The sequence below is a fragment of the Entelurus aequoreus genome, linkage group LG08, assembly GCF_033978785.1.
Source record: "Entelurus aequoreus isolate RoL-2023_Sb linkage group LG08, RoL_Eaeq_v1.1, whole genome shotgun sequence".
Taxonomy (NCBI): Eukaryota; Metazoa; Chordata; class Actinopteri; order Syngnathiformes; family Syngnathidae; genus Entelurus; species Entelurus aequoreus.
Genome location: NC_084738.1, coordinates 30631534 through 30657976, shown reverse-complemented (window position 1 = coordinate 30657976; position 26443 = coordinate 30631534). Strand labels below are relative to the sequence as shown.

General features: G+C 40.4%; 1 protein-coding gene across 2 annotated transcripts in view; it reads right to left on the bottom strand.

Annotated features, from left to right (window-relative positions):
- Positions 1–26443, bottom strand: part of pemt (phosphatidylethanolamine N-methyltransferase) — a 92431-nt gene that overhangs the window by 43596 nt on the left and 22392 nt on the right. The window contains exon 4 of one of the 2 annotated variants that reach the window (XM_062056239.1): positions 9391–9506. The exons of the other annotated variant lie outside the window; for it this stretch is intronic. Coding sequence (XP_061912223.1) covers positions 9391–9506 — 116 coding nt within the window. The remainder of the gene's footprint in view (positions 1–9390; positions 9507–26443) is intronic. 2 annotated transcript variants of the gene reach the window in all.

Below are 26443 nucleotides of genomic sequence, written 5' to 3'. Positions count from 1 at the left end.
GAGGACTTTGAGTTGGATATGCGGTACCGTGAGTACGCAACCAGAATGTTGCCATAAGCATTTTGTTTAATTTGTATGTGTAACGCAGTACGCAGCTGCGGCTTCCAAACATTTGATCGCTTGCCTGTACGTGCGTGCCGCTATGTGCATGTCACGTACGTAACTTTGGGGACTTTGGGGAAATATATGTGCAGTATGAACTTTGAGGAGGTGAACGGTAATTTGGGCTGTGGGATTGAGTGTGTTGTGCGGGTGTTTGATTTGTATTGGCGGGTTATATGGATGGGAGGGGGGAGGTGTTTGTTATGCGGGATTAATTTGTGGCATATTAAATATAAGCCTGGTTGTGTTGTGGCTAATAGAGTATATATATGTCTTGTGTTTATTTACTGTTTTAGTCATTCCCAGCTGAATATCAGGTCCCACCCGCCTCTCACAGCATCTTCCCTATCTGAATCGCTTCCACTGCCCTCTAGTCCTTCACTCTCACTTTCCTCATCCACAAATCTTTCATCCTCGCTCAAATTAATGGGGAAATCGTCGCTTTCTCGGTCCGAATCGCTCTCGCTGCTGGTGGCCATGATTGTAAACAATGTGCAGATGTGAGGAGCTCCACAACCTGTGACGTCACGCTACTTCCGGTACAGCAAGGCTTTTTTTATCAGCGACCAAAAGTTGCAAACTTTATCGTCGATGTTCTCTACTAAATCCTTTCAGCAAAAATATGGCAATATCACGAAATGATCAAGTATGACACATAGAATGGACCTGCTATCCTCGTTTAAATAAGGAAATCGCATTTCAGTAGGCCTTTAAGTCATAGAAAAGCACAAAAAATATGACTAAAGTGGTGAAACTATACTTTAATTTGGACTTATGTAGTTAAACATTTATTTTAGCACTGCATAATTGATACATTTAGTTTTCATCAGTTTTATGAGTCCCTTCTTTTGTAGTACATTTGATTAGTATTTTTTTTGTAATCAGCCTGACCTAAGCATTGATAATAATCTTTGTGATTAACACATGGTTTCATATCATTTGACAAGGTTTATCCTGTTAAATTGTAAGTAGGTTAGATTATATAATTATTGAATACGATAAAAAAAACAAGAGTAAGATTACTAATTAGGTGTTAATATCGCAGTAGGTCCTGGGCCCCTTTTTACTGGAAAAGTTGGGCCCCAAAGCCAAAAAGGTTAAGAACCCCGGCCTTATGTCACCACTAGCGGTTTAACATAACATATATATTTTTACAATGTATATATTTGTCATATTTACAAATTATATTGAATAATAATTGCTTATCAGACTGAGGAATTAGTCTTGCGTTCATTGGTGTCACTCACCGCTGTCTGTCCAGAGAAGCAACAAAAAATGTGCAGTCATGTTATTGTTACTATATACTGTAATATACATTAATTGACAGTTTAGCGACTGACATAGACATGTTAGTTGCTAAACTTTGCCAATTCGCTATTATTAGCTAATTATCATATTTTGGGAAGTTAGCGACCTCTGGGCAGCCACGTAAAGGTTGCAAACAGCCCCTGCAATCAATCAATCAATGTTTATTTATATAGCCCTAAATCACAAGTGTCTCAAAGGGCTGTACAAGCCACAACGACATCCTCGGTACAGAGCCCACATACGGGCAAGGAAAACTCACCCCAGTGGGACGTCAATGTGAATGACTATGAGAAACCTTGGAGAGGACCGCATATGTGGGTAACCCCCCCCCCCCTCAATGCTAGTTAGTATTGTATGGAAAAGGTGTACCCCTGGTTGTGTAATGGTACACGCTTCTGCCTTTCATAAAAAGCAAGGCTTGCAAAATATTTCATTTGATCCTGACTAATATGAGAGTTCATAAGGTACGCTGGGGTCTCGGGTGGTGTTTGTCTGAATGCCATGCACTTTCAGCCAGTCAAAATGGCCTCAAATCAAAACTAGGCTTGCGGTTATTAAGAAAAAACTGTGTTAGGAGGTCTGCGCTGTGACTGTTATGGTGTTGTTGCTTTGTTATAAAAGATGCACAAAAAAGTAATGTATTGGGCCCAGACGTCAGACAGAAAAAAAAACTGCTATGCTGTGCGTTAAGTAAGATGGAGCGGCAGGACGTACTGCTGCGTTTCAGAATAAGAAAAGGGAAATGGGAGGTGTGGGCAGGAGGGTTAGTAGGCGTGAGGGCTGATCTCTGAATAGGGTTTTATTGATAGAAAAACAGCATGGTTTTGCAGTATTTTCCGCAAACTAAAGCTTACTATTTATGTTAATTCTGGGATAATTGGTCTTTCTCTTACACGTTTTTGTAGATTCTCAGTCATCCAAGTCATGGTCAACAGCGAGGGTTGAATCAAAGCAACTGGACTCTTGTTTGTTTAAGACGTTTTACCTTTCATCCAAAAAGCTTCGTCGGGGTGGAGCTTCCCCATTCAAGCACCTGGGGGTGGTCACTAGGGGTTGACTGGGGCAAAGATGTAGCCTTAAATTTTTGGTCTAGACTGGAACACCACAATCTACACTGTGCCAAAAAAAGCTATTGGCTCTGGTGTGTTGTGTCTGCAGCTTAATGTGTCCAGCAAGGCAAAACAAAATAAATAATAAAACGACCATCCATTGGCCCATTATTGATTGGCCCACTCGGTAAAACTTCCGGTACCACCAATGACCAATCAACCCCTGGTCGTTGGCCTGTCCAAAAAAAAAAAGTTCTGCTTCTGGGAAGACACTTGACAATATTTATAAATGGGTCTGTAGGATGTTTTTTTTGTCTATTTGTGATAAATGTATGTTCTAGTTAATCCTACTATTTACAGGGCACCTAAACACCGAACCAGCGGGACGCCGATGCAGGACAACTAGGGCAGACCGGGCCGTCTCGCAGGTCCCTTCCCGGCAACAGAAGTTGAACCGCAGGTTCGGAGAGACCCACATGTCCAAACAACGTCGAGGGGACCCTTGAATCAACAATTTGTCTGTGAATTCCTCGTTCACAATTCTCTCCCCAAAATCTCTTATTCGTGGCCGCTGCATGAGGTAAGTACGTCAATCCGATCTTCAATCCTATAATATTAACACATATTCACAGTAATTACGATGTGGTGTAAAGGAAAGGTAAAATAATATGATCTTTAACTTTTATCCAGCTAATAGAGCTGCCAAAACATCCAGAAAAGAAGAGAAATAGTAAAGCCCATTTAAAGTCAATAGGAACCACAGCTGTGCCACCGGTCGCGACCAGTCTCATTAGTGCCCTTAGCGGTAAGGACCACCGGTCCCAGGACAGACCACGGAATCGGCTACAAGCCTCCCTCCAAAAACGGCACAGCAGTTTATGGACACAACAGACAAAACATGAATCAAAACCTAAACACGAAAACTGACAAAAGGTCAAACTATCCATCCATCCATATTCTACCGCTTATTCCCTTTGGGGTCGCGGGGGGCGCTGGAGCCTATCTCAGCTACAATCAGGCGGAAGGCAGGGTACACCCTGGACAAGTCGCCACCTCATCACAGGGCCAACACAGATAGACAGACAACATTCACACTCACATTCACACAGTAGGGCCAATTTAGTGTTGCCAATCAACCTATCCCCAGGTGCATGTCTTTGGAGGTGGGAGGAAGCCGGAGTACCCGGAGGGAACCCACGCAGTCACGGGGAGAACATGCAAACTCCACACAGAAAGATTTGAACTCATGACTACTCAGGACCTTCGTATTGTGAGGCAGACGCACTAACCCCTCTGCCACCGTGCTGCCCAAACAATATAAACAAAGCACAAAAGCCCGTAACTAAATGAGTCCAAATTGGAACCCTAACAGTTGGGATTTAGGTCACGGTATATCATTGTGCAGAACTGAGATTAAATTAAAAGTCTAGTTCTGACTCTTCCAATTCTATTTTTTAACTGTAACACACAAAAAAACCAAATGGGTCCATTTTAACCATAACCTATTCATATTTGTGCTTTTATTCTTATCATAAAGACATACGGAGAAGGAGGTCGATTAAATTCATGAATGTCAGCATGGGAAGCAGTAAAGATTGCTTTCAGCATAGAAAAGTGTCCTTTCCCGATTTGTGTATACACAAAAATGCCAGTTTCCGTTCACGTTTTTATGTAATCTATTATTTCTTAACATTCTGTATTCATCATACAAAAGAGAAAGCTGAATAAAAATGGTTTGTGTGTATCCCTTTAGCAGTGAATAGCAGACAGCAGCAAGGTGTTTGAAAACAATGTTTCATTATGTCCACTTAAACGGGTACAGGCAGCATGCAGACAAAATAACTACTGACATTTTAATGAAAGGTTTTAAAGCTGCACAGACATGACATACATTTTCAACTGACGGAGGTTCATGATAAATAAAAGGCATGTATATTTGGCAACACTATTTAATTAGCAGACTTCTAGCAATAAGCATGTGCCGCAACAATAAATTAAGACTAATAAACACCAACACATCATTTGTTATTCCATTAATCTTGCATGCCATGGATTGTATTAAATAATTTGTTCAAGTAAGTACTGTTTTTTTACTCGGGGTTAATGGGATTGCACAAAGACCAATTATCATGTGGCCCAGTTATTTGCCCATTCCTTTAATATCTGGGTACTGTGCCATCAAGTGGATTGTTGGTATATGTTAAATGTGTGACATATTATGATTTTTTTTTTCTACAATTAAACCACTCTCTTGTGGTCTACATAAAATGTAATGTTGGTCCTTTGGTCAAAACTTTGCATATATTATCTTTTACAGACAATCTTCAGGCCGCTTGCTGACCGTCGCTTCAGGATGCACTGTTTGATAGGCGGTCTTATTTACGTGCCTCTACTTCGACTGCCTCTTCTCCACGCCAGTCATGTTTTAGCGCTTCCATATCATGTCTACTGACATATATATAAGACAGATATAAGTCAGACCTATACACTACTTTGTATTAGATATGGCAACAGCAAACGATGCATGTATGTATATGTACAGTATATGTATGTATACATACATATACAGTCTGCCTTACAACAAGAGGATAGAGAAAATGATTGAACTGATTGAGTATAAGGTCGAACTACGATGGCGGACTGGTGCAAAGATCTTCGGGTAAATTTCTACCATATCTAGAGAAATCTGCTGATGTCCCAAATGGGAAAAACATCACAAATTGGGCAAATTCCAAACGGCTCATTTGGAGGAAGTATGAACGAAGGCAAGATTATTTTACAAATATCTAAGCCATGCCTCAATGGTTTGATTTCGCATTTTCGGGACTTTTGCAGATCCCAAACACACAAAAACAAGTACCAATAGGTAATAAAAGTTGGTTTTGCATAATAGGTCTCCTTATAGTGACTAAATAATGTGTTTCAGTCCAGGAAAGAGGTATATGCAACAGAGGGCTATGATTATCTTCATGAAGGAAAAAACAATACATGCAGTGATACCGTGACGTACGTGTCCATACCTTTCGAGTACTTTGAGATATAGCTTATTGTAATGCTTTAAGTTGCAAGCAAAATATGCGTTATGAGCCTCCCCACAACAATTTGGTGCAGTGATTGTCAGAACGAACCCCGTAAGATCCGTCCAAAACATCCAGTCTTACTCGGTCGCAGAAGCTTGTACCGAGAGATGCGAGATAACTTTGTTTATAAAACCATTGGAACAGAGAAAGTGAGTGTGAAAAAGGTAAACAGCGAATGGCCCTCTTCCTATAGTACATCTGAGGCGAAGAAAATGTGAAGAAATGTGCGGAGCTGTCTCCTCTGCCGCAGTGCAGCTGCCGTGCCACACAGGTGTAGAACTGCGCTAGGACTGAGCTCCTTAGATCAGCTTTCTTTCATTTCCTCGGGAAGTAAAAACGCTGCTGTGCCTTCCTAACCAGATCGTAGGTGTTGCTTCGGGTGAGGTCTTGGTTAAGGTGGAAACTGAAAACTAGAGACCACTGTCAGTATCAGTCTGGTACCAGCTCTCCAGGTGCTCCATCTGCGTTGGTGATGCATCCCACGAGAGCTGTGTCCTCAAACGTAGCAATGTGACAGAATTTGGGCTGAGCAGTCATAAGTCAGCATGACAGGGGAGGTGCCGTGGATCCTGACAGTTTGTGGTTGGTTGGTAAAGATATGTTTGGATGAGCTTAGCGCAGTATTTGTGACACACTTTAAATAGAGAGAGGTGAACCAAGAGTCTCCCACAGTAGTAACTTCTGGCCTGACAATGATTATTTCCTGAATATATGGACATACTAGAGTTGTGCGGTGTACCGGTAGAAATAAAGTGTTGAGGTACCGATGAATTAAAAATGGTACTATGCTGCTTTTGAAATATAACGGTACTTTTTTTTTTCATCGACATGATGTGCGTCGCAGTGACAATGCTGGCATACAAGCCGCGGCGCATGAGATTCAACACACGCATACACACGTTTCACTTGCAAGCAGAAACAGTGTGCAGACAGAAGAGAGAAAATGGACATATTTTGGCTTTAAACCTAACGATAAAGGTGGAGCTATAAACACTGAGCTGTGCTGTAAAATATAGCAAGCTAGCGGCTAACATCTCTCCGTAGTGTTTAAGCAATTTTTAAATGACTAATCCTTGCCTCCATGGCGACAGATAAACTATGTTTCCTACAAATATCATCTTTGCAGGACGAGAAATAGATAAACATGCTTAACAACACACCGTATGAGGATACAATAGCTTACCGCTAACAGCGAGCTAGCGTTCCTCAATGTAAACAAAAGGGTGGGCCTACACAGATACTAAAATGATTACATCAAGATTTTTTATCATTACAAAATCTTTTTTCCTTTTTAAAATTTTCATTATGTTTATAAACTCAGGAAATATGTTTCTGGACACACGAGGACTTCAAATATGACCAATGTATGACCCTGTAACTACTTGCTATCGGATCGATACCCAAATTTGTGGTATCACCCAAAAGCTATGTAAAGCTAACCTGACTCTTGCCAGATCCTTGTAGTTCGCTGAGCTCCACACAAGGGTCTCGGCTCGAAGGCATTGCAAACTCCTTCAAGATAGCAAAAAATAACGAACCAATCAGGATCGCCAGGTGGGATTTCATAGATGTGACGTAGCGCCGAAGCGACTGTTTGATTCAAGCAACAATGGCGGCACGCAGACCATGCTGCGTCGTGTGCTGACATTTATTCCGCTATTGCAACTGTTTTGTCGAATCTATCGAATATTAATTTTTTAAAATATGAACAAAAAACGGTTTTGAAGGCATTTATTGGTGGCAAAGATGTTTTGGCTCTTCTTCCGACCGGGTTTGGATTTCCCAGCGTCACTCTCATCAGCGTCACGTGTTGATTTTGATGTGGGTGGTTGAAGTGGCACGTCATTCAAGATAACGGACAAGTGGTTTATCCAATCACATACAATGATTTTTTTACATGGCCTCGCCTTCTGAAATACATCTCCTATTGAGAACTCCCAGATCCTTGTGTGGAGCTCAGCAAACTACAAGGATCTGGCGAGAGTCAGGTCAATGTAATTTCATCCAAACAGAATAATAAGTGCTTTCTACATTTTAACAGAAGTGTAGATGGAATACCGTATTTCCTTCAATTGCCGCCGGGTATATAGTATGCGCATGCCTCAATTTACCGCTGGGTCAAACTCGTTTCGCAAAATAATTAGCGCATGCCTAGAATTACCGCCGGGTCAAACTCGTTTCGCAAAATAATTAGCGCATGCCTGGAATTACCGCCGGGTCAAACTCGTTTTGCAAAATAATTAGCGTATGCCTAGAATTACCGCCGGGTAAGTCACGTACCTACTACATTTTTAGCGTTACCCGGCAGTTTGCGGTATTGCAAATGTTCGTTCAGCTTATTTTTTTGCACTGGTATACAGTACAAAACGAGTGACACTTCACCTTTCAAGGCATCATTTTCAAAATGGAGGAGGCTAATTTCAATAATTTAAAATCGCATAAAGGGAAGAAGATAAAGAGCTATTCAGTAGGATTTAAGGTCCAAGCTATTGAATATGCTAAAAAGACCACAAAGGAGGGAACTGCTCGAAAGTTTGGAGTAGATGCTCGCAGAATAAGAGATTGGTGTAGTATGGATGGGAAGCTGATGGCGGAATACGAATCGGGAAGTGCAGGAAGTGAGAGGAAAAGGTTGAAAGGCGCAGGCCGACAAGTGGTAAGCGAGACAATTTATAAGCGCATGCCTAAATTTACCGCATGCCTTTGGTAAGCGCCGGAGACGCGGTTTTAAATTAATTACCGCATGCCTAAATTTACCGCATGCCTTTGGTAAGCGCCGGAGTGAGAAGAGGTTATAAATTGATTACCGCCCGGGCGCTAATTCGAGGAAATACAGTATGTTAAAACAGAAAATAACCAGATATTAACATTAAATGAACAATTAGATTAATAATCCATCCATTTTCTACCGCTTGTCCCTCATATTTGTGAGAAAATAATACAATGAGAAATTACACAATATGTTACTGCTTACGTCAACAGCCAAAATAAGAGCCTTTGTCACCCGTTTGCTTAATTACTACTAAAAGTAAAGTTTTGTAGTATGTTCGCTGTTATTTAATGACAAAATTGTTCTTTAATTGCGATAAGAAACTTATGTTTCATAAGATTTTTTGTTTAAAAAAAGCCAATAATGCAATTTTTTTGGTCCCCCTTTTTTTGGAAAAACTATTGAAAAGTATCAGAAAGTATCAAAATACATTTTGGTACCGGTACCAAAATATTAGTATAGGGACAACCCTAGGACATACTGTACATTTCTGCAACACAGGGACATACTCCAAAATCTTGTAGAAAGTCTGCCCAGAAAAGTAAAAGCTGAGTATGTGTGTTGCCAGATGCCAGATTTTTTTTTAGAGCTCTTGCAAGAGCAGGGCCCTGAATATTGTCAGGGACATCTTACACCCTCTCCACACTTTTCTCAAATTGCTGCGATCAGGCAAACGGTACTAAAGCATATAAAATGCAGAACCACACGACTGAGCAAGAGTAAGAATGCTGAACTAAAGCTATAATAATAGCTATAATCATAGTTATTGTTTCAGTTTTCACCTTTTTAAATTATTTATCTTCAGAAAGCCATTTTATTGGTATTTCAATATATGTGACATTTATCAGTCATATCAATGACAGTTTCATATTACACATACTTTTATGCTTTGTTTTGCACTGTGCCTCTTCTCGATCTCTATAGAAACACTTTCTCATTTGGTTGTTTTTACAGATAAATTAAACATTTTTTTAAAAAGCTTGACTTGATTTTAATACTTTAGTATACATAGCGTTCATAGGGATATTTTTTTAATATGGTCCATGACAATGACTACAATCAGGAGAAAAGTGTTCTCTACCTGTGGCTGCGATATACATTGAGGAGGAGGATGATGAAGCCCAAGAAGTAACAGGCGAGGTAGGGACTTCCAAAAATCTTGGAGAGTTTACGTGTCTTGTGCTCCCATCTTGCAACCTGAAGTAAGAAATGGAATAAATGAGACAATGTGCTTTACTCTCTCGTCCAGGGCTAATAAAGTAAATTGTTTTGGGGGCCACATTTTCAGAAAAACTAAGGCCTGGGGGGGCCAAACTTCTCACTTCACTTTTCGTCTTATTTTGTATATTCCTGAGAACCAGCATCTTTTACAGTATACATTTGATTATGGTCTATTTATTTTGTCAGTTAAATGAGTCTAGAGTCTAGTCAAAGATCATCTTTATGACAGCAAACTAGCAAGCCACCAGTTAAATAGCCAAATGATGAAAAATAGGGGGACCTAATATGGAACCTTGAGCAACACTACCAGTGTAACTAAAGAAGTTAAACAAATGACTGCAACTGAAGTAAACAAGCTACAGCAACACATTAACTCCATAAATTACATTACAAAAAAAAAGTGTAACTGCCAAAAAGGAGATGACTTAAACCGGGGCTTTGAGGAACGCCTCAGTCATAGTTACCACAAGTTTGAACAACAGTGTTCGATGTTTGCCAGAAAAGTTAAGATGGCAATACAAGGATCTGCTAAAGTGTTTACCGTGGTCCAAGTTCGTCTATACAACAGGAGCACTCTAGGGTTTTTAAGAATTTTGCTGTCAAAATGTTTGTCCGACAAGTTTTGAACTAAATCCGGGAGCCAGTAGGATGTCATTCCTGGAAAGGATTTGGCGCCTGCGCACTGCTATAGTCCAGCATATATTAAGATAAGATGCATTTTTTTAAGGATGGTTGGGTAATTTTCTTTAAAAACTCAGATTTTTAAACTTGGATTTGTTTTATCTATACACAAATGTATTAAGGCATAGGAACAACACCAAAAAAAATCATTGAAAATAAATGAAATAGCTACTTGTATGGACAGCCTTGCTGCCATCTCTAAGTAACTGACTGTGAGTTGAGGAAGTGCACAAATGACTGGAAGGCTGAACCAGAAAGGAAAAGATGAGTTACCATGGCAACGTGTTTCTCTTTCACGGGGAGAAAAAACATAAAGTGAGAAAGAATAAGACAAAAGCATGAGCAGAAATATAATTAAATGTGGTGATAAAAAAACCAAAGAGTATAGGTTGAATACACAGCATGTTCAAACCCTTTCAGATTGTATATTGATGAAGAGTCATTATGTACACTGTTGTTTTTAAGTCATGTTTAGAACATGATTGTTGTCTTATGATACCAACAGGTGCAGATATTGCAATTAAAGATTTACAAAATGTAGCGATAAGACCTCCAGTGTTTTAAGTGTTTGATTCCACTTTAGACCCTTGCAAATAATACAAGTAGAGATTTGCTTACTTTATAATTACACACATTGTTTCATTCCATCACATCTTCAAATTGAACAAAAAGGGTGAACAACAACTACACAATGTAAAACATGGAAAGCTGACAATTATCCATCCAACATTGTGCTTGCTGTGTTCAACAACTGTGAAGGGTTTATTGGATCGTTATTGGAACCTTGAGATTGTCCAATTCCGAATTTAATTAAATTAATTAATTTTGAAGAGAAATTTGCAGACAAGGATGTTAACAGCCTCAGAAAAACTTGGTTTAGTGAGTCTTTAAAGATTAACTCTTTGGCATGTTGGGGCTTTTTTGCATTAGTTACTCCAAAACAAAAAAGGACTGGCCTTAGGTGGGGTAGTAGAGACTATAAAATAGTGCGATCACCCCGTTCTTGGCAAAGTGGTTTCTTCTGAAACCCGATTCGTTATGAGCCCTCTGCACATGCAAGATGCTTTCAGATTAGGTCATGTATGCACTGATCTCCGCTGCACTACTCAGGTGTGTTTCAAGGGCGCAGGGGCCAGCTCCCCCTGTTGCTGACAACCCCATGCTAGGAAAGTAATAAGAAAGCCTCGAAACGGACGACCTGCGCACAGACCTCGACTACTATTTAAAGAAAATAAACTGGAAATCCTTAAAGTGAACATCTGAGGATTATGCACCAATATTGGGGACCTCTCCAACCTCTGCTCAGAGAAGAAGCCATCGTTTGTCATCTTGGTAGAGATATTCTTGGACTCCACCATTCCAGACGGGGCAGATGAGATACACATTCCTGGCTACTCACTCAGCTGTCGCAGAGATCGCACTGGGGCGGCCAGAGGCGGTACCTAGACCCAGGTAGGGCCTCAGGGCCGGATGAAATCCCTAAGAGGGTCCTCAAAGAGTGAATGGCCAGTCCCCTCAGCCGTCTCTTTCAACTCCTCTTCTCTCGTGTCTTGTTTCCTGACCAATGGAAAACTGCAAGAGTGATACCAATTCACAAAAGGGACTCTAAAGCAGATCCATCCAAGTACCGTGCCATATGCCTGCTCAGCGTCAACAGTAAAGTGATCGAATCTTCTGTTCACAAACAGCTACAGAGATATCTCTTCCACCATGACCTTATATCCAATAATCAATATGGTTTCAGACCAAATGACAGCACAGCAGACCTCCTTACAGTTTTGTCACAGACATGGAACAACATCCTCAACAAAGGTGGCGAAGTGTACGCTGCTGCTGCACTGGACATTAAGGCTGGATTCGACCAGGTTTGGCACAATGGTCTTTGGCACAATGGTCTTTGCGTAACTGGAAGACTGCATGTCTGGCTACAGAACTACCTTCAAGGAAGAACCATCAAGGTTGTGCTCTCTGGTCAATCTTCATCACGCATCTGTACTGCAGGGATCAATTCTCAGCCCATTGCTATTCTCCATCTTTTTAATTTTCCTGAGGGAACTCTCCTGAAGGAATCAATAAAGTACTATCTATCTATCTATCTTCATAGATGATGTTGTGGAACAGTGTGAGAACACCATATTCCTCTAAGCGGACGACGCCACCATCTTCGCGCCTACAACAACATTAAATGGACTGGAGGTAGCTGCATTGCTAAACAAAGACCTGGAGAATATTCGAAAGTGGGCTGACACCTGGAAGTCGAAAGTGGGCTGACACCTGGAAGGTCACTTTTGACCCCAACAAGTGCAAGGCTATAATCCTGTCCAGGAAGAGGAAGCCATCCTGCCCAGATCTCTTCTTCGGGCTCTGTGAGCAGATAGAGGTTCTGGGTCTTTGTATTGAATCTAAACTAACGTGGACACCTGTCCAACATCTGCAAACGTGCTGGTAAATGTCTCGGAGCGCTACGTAAGCTGGCCAACAAGCTTGACGCTACAGGCAGTGCCAACATCTACAAGATCCAGGTCAGGAGTATAATGGAGTACTTCTACCTAGCCTGGTTGAATACCGCTCAGACCACTCTCGGGCAGCTCAACATCATCCAAAAAAAGGCTCTTAAAATCATTGCCGTGGATGACGGCTGTTGCGAGAATCAAGGACAAGTACAGGCTTAATGATTGTAAGAGTGTGTTCAGCGTAAAACTGTTTGCAAAATCAAACAAAATGAAGTTTACCAAGCACTCTGGAGTGGATCCTAATCAACCTTCAATGATGTGAGGCCCCTTTGAGGGAAAAAAAGGAAAAGTTCTATCAGCACAAAGAGCTGTCATGTAAACCTCGAACGAAAATCAAGATTACATTTCCTGCAATTGGGTGCATTTCTAAAGTATATTTTACCTTTACATTTATTCTCATCGACTAACCTCTTTTGGCTTTCTTTTTGACACTTACAGTATATGTCCCATTTTTAATGTACCACAGAGACTTCAGTTTTTTAGGTAGATACAAAATAATGGGACACAACAATGACAAAATTTACCACCATCAACAAATGTACTCTAAATTACCATCACCAATATAGCTATATAAAATGTATACATTTATATCAATGAATACATCAAGTTAAAGAGATTACACAATCAGCTAAGGTGATAGACATGCATCACTGAAAGATGGACAAAATCTTTTTAAAGCATGCATTTAAATTATATCCTAACAATTATTAAAGCCCAAATTTTCACAGCCATTATTTATTCACGTTTATCTTTTTAACATTTAAAATATTTCTGATACAAATATATCTATCAAACAAAAGATACACCAAAAGACAATTACTGTTCAAGTTTCAGTTGCTATTTTAAATAAAAAATATAACATGAAATTATTCTCACTTTACCTGGTAATAATAATAATAATAATAATCATAATAATAATAATACAATATCATAGTTAAATACTCAAAAAAGCTTCACAAAGACAAAACAACAGGAGATGTTAATAAAGATATAAATACAGCTAAAAAAAAAAACAAGAAAAAAAACCCAACATACATATTTAAAAAACAGTTTGAGGAAAAAGTAAAAACAGTGAGAAGCAGGGAGGTGCAGGGAGATTTAGCTGTTGAAGGCAAGTCTGAAAATGTAAGTTTTGAGGGCAGTTTTAAAAGAGGAACGGGTTGGGGTAGGAAGTGTGTTCCAAAGGGAGGGAGCAGCAACCAAAAAAGCCCTGTCGCCCAAGGTCCGGTGCTTGGTCTTGGGGATTTGCAAGAGGTTGTCCTCGCCAGACCTGAGGGATCAGGAGGGCATATAGTGGTGAAAGAGGTTGGAGATGTAGTGGGGATCTTGGTTGTAGAGGGCCTTGTAGGTGGTGAGTCGAATTTTGAAGTTAATTCTGTATCAAACTGGTATCCAGTGAAGATCACTGAGGACTATTGCAGTAATCAAGTCTAGATTAGATGAAAGAGTGTATGAGTGTTTCAGTAGCGGAAGACAGTTTGCGTTGGAGGCAGGCAGCGTTACGGAGGTGGAACAATGCAATTTTGGTGGTCTGGTAAGCATAGGGCAGGAAGGAGAGGGTGGGATTAAAGATGACTTCAAGGTTATGGACTATGGTGGAGGGGGTGACGATGGAGTCATCAATATTGAAGGAAAAGTTCTGGGTGGAGTGGGTAAGGGAGTCTAGACTAATGATTAGGACTTCTGATTTATTGCAGTTGAGTTTTAGAAGGTTTGTTTGCATCCAGGTTTTTAAGTTGGTCAGGCAGTCTTTGAGGGTGGAGAAGGTGGCAGCAGTGATAGTTTTGGAGGGGAGGGGAGGTAATAATAATAATAATAATAATAATAATAATAATAATAATAATGATAATGGATTAGATTTGTATAGCGCTTTTCTAGACACTCAAAGCGCTTCACACAGAAGTGAGAACCCATCATTCAGTCACACCTTGTGGGGGTAAGCTGCATTTGTAGCCACAGCTGCCCTGGGGTAGACTGACGGAAGCGTAGCTGCCAGTTCACGCCTACGGCACCTCTGACCACCACCCATCATTCATAATTCATTCACCAGTGTGAGCGGCACTGGGAGCAAGGGTGAAGTGTCCTGCCCAAGGACACTATGGCAGCGATTTGGATGGAAAGAGGCGGGGAGCGAACCTGCAACCCTCAAGTTTCTGGCACGGCCACTCTACCCACTATGCCATGCCGCCCCTGGTAGAGAGCTATGTGTCGTCGTCGTAACAGTGAAACTGTCCAATGGGAAGAATGTGGAGGATGAAAAGAAGAGGACCGAGCCCTGGGTGACACTGTGGGTAACAGGGGTTGTGGCAGCATGGTAGTCATTTATGGAATTTAATTGGTGTCTGTCAGACAGATAGGATTGGAACCAGGAAATGGAAGTGCCAGTAATGCCAAGGGTGGATTTGAGGCGTGAAATGAGTATGGAATGATTAATGGGATCAAAGGCAGCACTGAGGTCGAGGAGGATGAGGATGTTGAGTGATCCGGAGTCAGAGGATAACAGAAGGTATTTGGTCACTTTGATGAGGGCTGTATTTGGAGTGAAAACCATATTGGAACTGTTCTAGAAGGTCATTAGAATCCAGGTAGGCAGTGAGTTGCTTTGCTACGACTCGTTCCAGAGCTTTTGACAGAAAAGGCAGGTTGGAGATGGGCCGGTAGTTGTTGGGGGAGTCAAGGTCTAGGCTAGGTTTTTTGAGTATGGGTGTGAATGCAGCAAGTTTTAGGGGAGAGGGAACGTGACTGGAAGAGAGGGAGGTACTTACATATTTAGTGATGAGGAGAGAGTGGGTGAGGCAGACCTTTATAAGGGTGGTGGGGCAGTGAAGTATAAGTGTTTGTCCTACGTGTAGTTAGTAATCAGTTGTGGAAAGAAGAAGGCCGAAAGTGGCATGCGGTTTCGCGGCGTGGCGTCAGGAATCAATTGTTGACACAGAATCAGTTTTTGGCGCAACACTGATAGCGGCAATATAATAAATTTGACTTACAGTTGTGTTGATGTCAGAATCGATGACTTGCTGATGGTATAATAGCAGTAGAAATTAAATGTGTCCTGTTCGCTATCTCCCTGGTGTACAAATATTACATGTTAAAGCCACATATATTGGTTTTGGCGGTTACTTCCTTTTCTCGCAAGAAAAAGCATCTGACCTGCTCGAGCTCATACCTAACTTCCACTTTCAATGTATGCCATTTAAGAGCTGTGATTGGATATATTCCGAATTTTTCCCACCCTTAAACAAGACGAAATTAAATATGATCTTATTTAGTTTCTGTCACCTTCTTTGTCTCGTATTTAAAGTTTTACTAACATGTCAGTTACTTGTTTTATCATCTTAGTCAACGTGCATTTATTTTGATTACTGATTATCTTATTTTTACTTGCTCCGATGTAAAAAAAATACATACAAATAAAATAAAATAAACAGCTTCCAGATGAGGGCGGGGCAGGGGCGGGACTGGGATGAACCAACAACAAACGCCACAAGGAGTTGCAGTTGCATGGCAAAGCTGCGTTGGTGTAATCTTAATAATGCAAGTAACCCTTTTAAACACGATAAACTTTGACTTAATAGTATTTTTAAGCCACTGTAATTGGAAGGTCAAGACCCATTCATTATCTTAAATAAGTAAAAAAAAAAAACTAAGAGAAAACAGACTTACAATTTCCTTTTGCAAAAATGTTACGTACAATTTAAAGTGCATTTTTTCCCCAGTTACAAAAACTAGGCCGGGTGGTTTGTTTTCTTATCTCTTTTTTGGTTGACATCTCTTTCCAACAATTCGACATACAGACTTTTTTGTCCGTGTTGCTCATTCGGTTTAAAGCAGTGGTGTCAAAGTCGCAGCCCGCGGGCCAATTGCAGCCCGCAAGACCATAATTAAAGATTAAAGATTAAAGTACCAATGATTGTCACACACACACTAGATGTGGTGAAATTTGTCCTCTGCATTTGACCCATCCCCTTGGGGAGCAGTGGGCAGCAGCGGCGCCGCGCCCGAGAATCATTTTGGGGATTTAACCCCCAACTCCAACCCTTGATGCTGAGTGCCAAGCAGGGAGGTAATGGGTCCCATTTTTATAGTCTTTGTAATATGTGGCCCCTTCCTTAATATGAAAGTTTAATGTTAGTGCGGCCCGCAAGTTTTACATGAATGGCACTTTATAGAGTTGTGTGGGGAGCTGAACGAACCTACCAATAACAGTTGGATATATGGCTCTCGGGGGCGGTATATCAGGTGGGCTTGATGCAAGCAGAGAAACATTTCTCAGTGAGTGAAAGTGACAGCATCCTTGCCATGGAAAGTTTTTGTCCAAGCCTGGTTGGCGGCCTCGTTTCTATTGGGCACACGTGGACATTCGTCTCATGCGTTCACAACACTTCTAAAAAATAGTTATGCATGTTTTTGCCCAGTGGGACATTATACATACTGTATATATGTCTCTCTCTGACAAAAGTGATGCGTACGCGGCGGGATTAAAGAAAAGTAAGGACCTCAATGTAGCCTAATGCAGTCTGCAGTTATATAGCAACACCTGTTCTTCGGCAATAACAGTCCCCGGTAACACAGACCAATTATAAGGCCGCACTGTTAATTTTGGGTCATTATTATTCATTGCCTCCATGATGAATACTACAGTACATATATTTCTATCTGATGTAATTTTTTTTGTTTCTAGGACTACACTTACAACAACAACAACAGCAGCATGGCAGTCACCTTGTTATCCCGTTACTGTCTACCATCTACATATGACATGGTGTTCATGTCATCATGAAAGACATGAACATCGAGCGTAAAAACAAAGTAAATTGCCATCGGGCTATTATTCGCCGAGCGCCATGCTGCTGCTACAATAAAAAGAAGCGGGAAAAGAAGCGAAAATGACGAACATTGAGAAAATTACGTTCTTTGAGGCGAGCTAAACATGGGAGTAACACAAAGTGGAATTAAAATATATTCAACAGACCCAAACATTTATTTACTTATTTCCTTGTTAATTTTTTTTTTCCATTTTATTCTGTGTTAAATAAAACGAACAAAAATAAAGCCGTTTAAGAAGATACGATTTATTTTTTTTACCAAGCTTTTCTTGTGGAATACTTGATGCGGCTCAGGCTCACCCGGACTCTGCCTCCAGCGGCTTTTCAGGTAAATTGAGTTTGAGACCCCTGTTTTAAAGCCAAAATGTACTCGTAACATTTAGCTTTGCAATCATGTTTTTCTTTTAATTTTTGTTATCTTGCAGTAAGATTTTGCGATAAAGATAGTATATGATAAAAAATTATATAAATTTGGCCTACGATATAGCTTTTAATACTATTGTTATAATGTATCGTGATAATACAGCTGTGTCCGCAAATTTGACAGCGGCAAGCAAACAAACACACCCTCAATGCACAATAGCATTAATTGAAGGAAAACTGCTCTTTTTTGGGGCTTTTTCCCATTTATTCACAATCTATATGAAAAACAAGAACACCCATGTTTTTTTGGTTTTTTTGCATTCTAACTCCTAAATAAAAGTCTGCTTACAATGAAGCCAATGTTGTGAGCCAAGATGTCACTGCATGTATCAGCAACAATACTTTTTTTGTGACCTGCATATCAACCAAGTATCAGCGATATTGTTATTACAAGAGCTAACGTTCAGGACCTACATTTAGCGGCGCTATGATCACAGAGAGGTAACCTTCTTATGCTTTGTATTGACATCATCAGCTGGTGAGCTGCTTTCTCGCCTTGGTGCATGTGAATGTTTTTTTAGATCATAAATGTCCATCACCTGGATAGTAAAATGATGTGAACATAAACTGAGAAGTCGGTACACTTTGACAGCCAACTTAGGCCCGAAAAATGGCGAAAAAGAACAGAAAATAAGTTTTGTTCCACCCTCCTTTTTTCTTGCAGAGGATTATGAGTCATTCTTCATCTAAACAGGAATAAATGAACATCCCACCAGGCATCCCAGGGAGAGCAGACATTGAACAGTAAGTGATGTTTTATTATGTTTGTTGGCTCTCATCAAGTCTGCAGTGAGTAATAATCAGTGACGTTGTTGAAAAAAAAAAAAGAGATCGCTGTGTCGCGCTTTTGAAATGAATGCGCCGGCGAATGCTTAAAATGACCAAAATACGTAAATATTAAATGTAATCATGAATGTGCCTGTTACTACATACTTACAGCATGTATATAACACAGTGATGGAAGTGTTTGGATGTTTTTTTAAAGCGCTTTAAAGGCGGAATAGAGCGACTCCCGGAGGCTCCATATGAGCACGCTTTTGCTCGTATTTATTTACAAGTTAGAGTTCATTACAAAAAGAAAAACATATGTTGCCTTACATAAGGATTGTGAATGATAAGCAACATTAAAAAAAGTGCAGTTTGCCTTTAAGAGCAAAAACCAAAGGGTTTAATTTCAGAGCCAGTAGAAGTAAATAATTTGAATATTAAATTGATGTTAAACCGCAACGTTGTTTTTTTCTAGATTATAAGTGTGATAAAAAATGTAATCATTTGTTGACGAGACCGCGTGATTGACCTCTGTGAACACCAAATATTTTATTCAGGCTGGTCAAACATTTTATTACATAAATTTGCAATTGTGAAATAAAGACAATTGTCAAACAAATGTGTTCTTTTAAACCACAAATGGTAACATAGGCTAGCCGGTGGTATTGTTATAATTTTTGCTTTACAAAATGTTACTGTAAGGACGTTGCAAACAGCAACTTTAATTGATCTATTGACTTGGCCCAAGCCTACTGCACGTTACTGCAAAAAATGTAAATCATCACTTTCTTTCTTAGAATTGTGATCGCAGTAGTTGCGCACAGGCACACGCGTACACATACACTAGGCTTATTAGTTTTTCAAGAAACTTTCAATAGTCTTTTTGACGTTCTTCATTGGAGGTCCGAGAAGGACCGTTGATGGGGGACTATTTTTTTTAAATAGAAATACATAGAAAGTCAAATTGATCCGTCATGTCAAAAACATGGCACATTCGCTCACCCCACAATATATTCATACACGACATGAAGACAAGTGAAAAGAGAAGTAAATTAACGTAATCACTTCTCCTGCCAGCTGATGATTGATAGCCAGCGTGGCTCGCCAGTCAAAGCAGGGATGCCAACTTGCGTTGGCCGGCGAGGCTTGCTGGGAGACAGGGGAACTGAGGAGAAATGTTGGACGCCATGTCGACAAGTGCAGTCTTTGAGTAAAATGGCAGCGTTCCTGATGCAGCTTGTTACTTAAAAAGAGAAAAATATTTTTTCATATGTTTGTGTGAAATTTGTGAGATTTATTTTGTCATAAACCACTGCCTTCTACTCACTGAGAAAGGAACATTCTATTTGATGTAATCAATAATCAACAAGATAGAATTTAGAGCATTAAATTAACAGCATATAGCTTTGCCTGATCAATGCATTTTGAATTTGTCTGGTACTCATTTCATCATCTAAAATCAATAGAGAGAGAAGAAAAAAAGAAACCCGTGTACAAAACCCATGACAACATCTCATTATTCTTTGTGAAACATTCGCCAAACACATTAGCAAGCCAGTTCCTTTTTTTTCTTGGATGCAAGAAAGGGATTTTAAGCTACCACACAATCTACCTAAGTGATTTGCAAACTCTCCAGTGAATGATGGCGCACACTAAAAATACTCTCTATGTTCTGGAGACACACAACTGATGCTGTGCTCCGCTCATCTATCAAGCCATGTAAATAGCAAAGTGCAGACAATGGGAGCTTGCAGCCCTCCAAATCCAATCAGGTCTTAGGTAACAGGCCCCTACAGCTTGCCCATCAGAACACTTAGCTCCGAATGGCTTTGATGCTACTTACAGAAGCCGTCACCCCCTCCTCTCCACTAAAAAACATACACAGAACAGAACCAAAATGGCAACCTACAAAAACACTAGCATTGGAGATAATGTGATACTGTTCAGGGAAAACGCCTCAGCTGGTAGTTGGATCCACTGTATCCATGTAGAGCTGTGTTGAACACGGAACAAATGCGAACACACGCCCCAGTCAAGTCCCCATTAATTAATGTGTGGCATCTCTGTAAAAAAGTGAGGCCGGGGAACAAGAACATTGATCACATGCACACCCTGATCAAATGTGCCTCTATAAGACAACACTAATTGATTATTCTGGAAATATGAACATTTGCACTGAACAAGATGTTACACAATTTGTTAAATCTGACATGTAAAGCGTGGCATAAATTGCAATGCTGTGTAGAAATGGGCGATATCGAAAAAACATTATATCACAATATTTTTTCCACATAAGTATGTATTACGATGTACATTAAATTTAAAAAAAATATATGACTACATGATGCATTGCTGATAAGTGAGATATGAAGACAGCTGTTTTTTTTAGATATGTATTTCCTGTCTGGGGTTGAAAATGACAGTTACTGTAGAACATAATATAACCATTTCAGATGAATAAAGTTAGTGCATATTTACAGCAAGAACAAAGTCCGTGTGCGGGATCTTACTGTGTACTATGTACAGACACTGCTACCATATTTTCATATGTTCTTTTACTCATAGCTCTTTATGTCTTTAGGTATGTTTTTATCAGTGTTGTCAAATGCTTATTTTTTTTATAAAAATCAGAATGAATCACACTTTTAGGTTTGGACTAATCATGACAATCATATAATATTAAATTGCTTGCAAATATTAAATTAACTTAAAAAAGAGCCCAATATTTGGACTCAAATATCATTTTATAGTCAGAATGTCATACAGGAACATTATTAAATTGTTTTACTTAAGCATATGTCATTTATTTGTTCAAAACTTGATAACTGTCACCCTTAGATAGCGATGATTGTGATCCACGTTGCAGAAGATAGTAGGAGACAGTGTGCGGTATTTAATATAAACAAAGACGACAAAACACTTACTGTAGGCACTTGTGCAGCCAAGTGCACGCCAAACAAACACTAATGCATTTGGGAATGCACATAAAAACCTAGGACTATGTGGGAACAAACTTACTTGGAAGCCTCAAACAAGAGAACAGCATACATACGTATAACAATCTCCCGACCAAGACCGCAGCACCAGCTGGCCTAAATAGAGACAAAACTCAGAACAGGTGCGCTGGGAGACAAAATAAAGCTCCTGCAGGACACTCAAGAAGGAAGTGGAACCACAAAACAAGTGCGCAGGACAGGAACTCAACATTAAACATGGGAAAAACACCAAGAAACTCAAAATAAAGCACAGCCTGGTACAACAAGCTGTGACAATAACAGTTTTATTCCAAGTTCAATCAGGGTGTATTTTCAAGTGAAATTTGCCAGCAAACACATCTGTCGGAGTCTCCTCACTCATCTTTGCACTGAACTGAACTGACCACAACTGACCTGCATTGACCTGATCACTGACCATACTGCACACACACCTTTCAGGTAACCATCCACGGTTCAGGTGAATGAGCATGTGCGTTGAAAACAAATGGAGTGAAAAATCTGTGTATAAATGCTCGATTAAGGCAATATTATTTTATGATTAATCACATGAGTTAACTTGTTATTTTTGACAGCCTTAGAGCTTTAAAGCCATTGTTATAGTGTAAATTCCATGCACATAGGTCAAAGACTGGAGTGGGACCAAAAATAACATTAACTATTGAATTAATGGAACATTATTGTAAGGGAGGAAAATGATTTGTTAGTTTATGTGCCTTTAAGCAGGATTTAGTGACACATTTGTCTAAAATATGCGTACCTAAATATGTAAGAATGATTAAATGTATAAAATATATATCTATCTAAAACATCATAAGGTGTATAAATAACTTATTTTAAAGGCCCATCAATTAATGCAACCATTTTTTCTTACCTATTGGTACCTGTTTTTGTGTTTGGCCGAAAATTTGACCTCAAACCAAGGTGGAATTGCGCAGATATTTATAAAACAAGCTTGTCTTCCTTCATACTTCCTCCAAACGAGCCATTTGGAATTTGCAACTTTTTCTAAGTTTTGAGTGCAATACGAAAAGCCCAGTATATTTATCGCGTTTTAATTGTATTTCTGTGTTCTAAAATTGTTCTTTTATGTTATGCAATCTAACTTGTAAATAAATGTAAACGGAAGTCTGCTTACAGCGGAGCCAATGGGAGCTCCTCTACCTTTAAAACCCAATAAATAACCATTCAATACTCCATTTACATTTCGTGACTTGAATATTAACCAAATATTAGTGATATTGTTATTATAAGCGCTAACACAGACAAACTATTTATAGCGGCGCTGTTATCAGAAGCCTGTGTACAATTTCGACACAATTCGACTGGCGAGGTGTTTCCTGGCTTCCTTGCTACCTGGAAGTTTATTGTAGATCATAAATCATGCATCTCACCTGCACAAAGAAAGTCTGAGGATGTATTCCGACGAGTTGGTACACTTTGACAGCCATTTAGGACCCGGAGATGGCGAGAACGACACGAAAAGACGCACGGTCCCCCCCGTACCCACACCCTGTTTCTTTGTGAGGATTGTGATTAATTCTTCATTTAAATGGGAATATATGAACATACCGGCAATTGGCCCCCTAATGAGAGCAGACCTTGTACAGTAAGTGATGTTGTATTATGTTTGTTGGCTCTCAAAAAGTCTGCAGTGAGTAATAATCAGTCATGAAGAAAAAAAAAAAAGCAAATGTGAATTAATGCGTTGCGTATGCTTAAAATTATCCAAATACGTAAATATTAAATGCTATTATAAATGTGCCTGTTACTACATTAAATATATACTTACAGCATGTATATAAAACCACAATGGATGTCTTTGGATGTTTTTTAAAGGCTTTATAGTCGGAATAGGGCGGCTCCCATAGGCTCCATTTTAAGCGGACTTTTGATCGCATTTATTTAATATTTAGATTGCAAAGAAAAGAAAACAACATCTATTTTCATGTCTTTCAACAAAATTCCCAAAAAAGTGCATTTCCCCTTTGAATCTTGGACAACTTGATTATAATGAACTTGCCTCATATCCCATCACATAAATCGAGTAAACGTCATTTTGCGATATAAATCGTTATAATTTTATTAAAATCCTCGTTGACTTTGCACTAGTTAGTGACTGCTCAGGTTGGTACTGTTTGACTGTCAAATATATCGAGAAGAAGCTAACAACAAAGCAACATGCTTCGCTTATGCTTCTAATTCTCGCTCAATTTTTTATTTTTGTATTTTTTGCCTGTGCATTCCGGTGTACATTATCCAGCACCTCTGTAGGTTTTTGCATATTGTGCCACAGCTTTGGAGCACTTATTTTTGTTATTAAATACTTTATTCACATCAGCTGCCACTATGTCATTGCATCTTGGGGTCACGCCACTGACATGAAGAGAAGAACGTAACAGAATGACCCGACTACATAGGGACCCCGCAATGACACATTGTGAGGCAGAGATAGCTGTGTGGAACATGCGCTATTTAAAGGCCATATAGGCCGAGAGCCTGCGACACACGTCGGAAGAATTGAAAGAAATGATGTGGGGGGCCGAATGGCAAACTGTTCCCGATGTGACCTTGTGCCACGTATCCTGCACGTCCTCGACACAGGCTAAAGCTGACCCCAGCGGTTTTGACATGCTGTTCAGACGTGCAGCCACCTCGACCTCTTCTGCAGTGCCATGGTCAAGTGCACCCGCCATCCTCTTCACCCGAAGTTATGTTTGGAAATTCCATAGCAAACTTAGCATCATTTTGTTTAGCCCATGCAGCCAGCCAGTGCAGTCGTGGCTCGACTATGCTCACTAACGCAACGGCGCGAGTGACCCCAGCTTGTCTAAGCTCACCCAAGTAGCTACAAAAACAGCTGAAGTTTACCCAAGCTCATCCTCGCAGAGAGGCTAGCAGCCCAAACTTTCTACTGCTCGCCCAAGCGCCAATACTGGTAGCCCGGTTTCCCAAAGCCTGGCCTCCGCCATTACCGGCTCCCCGACTTTTGAAAGCCCACCTACATTGCATGTACTTGAATTATCTTACTGAGATGCATGTATTATTCAAAGATATATCAGGAATTTGCTGACAGATGTTTCCAAAAGTAAAAAGAACACATCTTAGATTAACAGAAATATTATATCAGCTTAACCCAGACACATGGGCCACCCCTAAAAAAAGTCAGCTGTGAAAACGATGAATTTGGTTGCAAGGAAAGGCACTGTTCAAGCTGTAACCACATAAATTAATGCAAGTGTACAGTATACTGACCAACATTTCTCCAAAGTGAACAGGCCGAAACAAATTGTGTGGCCCAAAGGAATAAAACCGACATCAGACAAAAAAATCATTAAAAGCATTGTCCATGACCATAAAGCGTAAGACATTCCCATGCATGAAGTATGTCTAACATGCACACAAGCTGAAGTTATGTCGGTACATCCCAGGTCATATCAACCCTTTGGTCAGGGTGAATAGGGGGAAACTGAATAAAAACACAAGCCCAGAGAACAGTGGCCCAAGTTCTTCACTGATGTCATTAATACATACATACAGTGATATCAGTGACACAAATCGTCCATTTAGCAGTCATCTGAGGTTACACTGCTACAACTGACAATAGGTTAGGTTAGGTTAGTTAGATTTCTGCAGGTCAAACTACATCAGGGGTCTCAAACATGCGGCCCGCGGGCCAATTGCGGCCCGCGAGACGTTATTGTGCGGCCCGCACCTTAATATGAACGTTTAATGTTAGTGCGGCCCGCGAGTTTTATATGAATGGCGCTTGACAGCGCTGTGTGCGGAGCTGAAGCCTTCTTGCCAACCCTCCCGACTTTCACACATCAACAATACTGAGGAAAACAATATTGAGGGCTCGAGGTTTAGCGTCCACATTTCCTCCATACAAACAATGTGCCTGCACAGTCACATGTTGTATGCGGCTTTAACAGACTGCAATGCATACTTAGTCACCAGCCATACATGTCACACTGAGGGTGGCCGTATAAAAAAAACTTTATCAATGTTACAAATATGCGCCACACTGTGAACCCACACCAAACAAGAATGACAAACACATTTTGGGAGACCATCCGCACAGTAACACAACATAAACACAACAGAACAAATACCCAGAATTCCTTGTAGCCCTAACTCTTCCGGGCTACAAGGAATCTACCAATCATGGTGTGGTATATGGCTCTCGAGGGCCGAACATTGACATCACTTGCGTGATGCAAGCAGAGAGACGTTTTGCTGCTTTTCCAGAGACCTGCATGCGCTCTACCTCTCTCCCTCCCTCACTCACTCACTCACTCGCTCGCTCTCTCGCGCTCTCTCTCTCTCGCTCTCTCTCTCTGTCTCTCGCTCTCTGTCACTGTGTGTGTCTTTGTCGCTCCCGCCGGTCCGGGCAGGGGAGACGAGGAGTCCGGTAGCTTCCGAAAAACCGAGCGACAATACAAAAGTGTGGTGCACTGGACCCCAGCGCTGATACTCCAACAGAGAGTCGCTGGGCGAATCGGACGTGTAACACGCTAGTCGTGATCGGGGCTAATTGTGCTACCGTAACTGTAAACTCCACAGCGAGCCCCCCACATGTCTTATTTGCACAGAGAAAGTTGCGGTGCACAAGAAATACAATTTAAAACGTCATTATACCACTAGACATGCTGAGGACTATGCAAAATACCAGGGAGATGAAAGAGTGAACCGGGTTGCACATTATG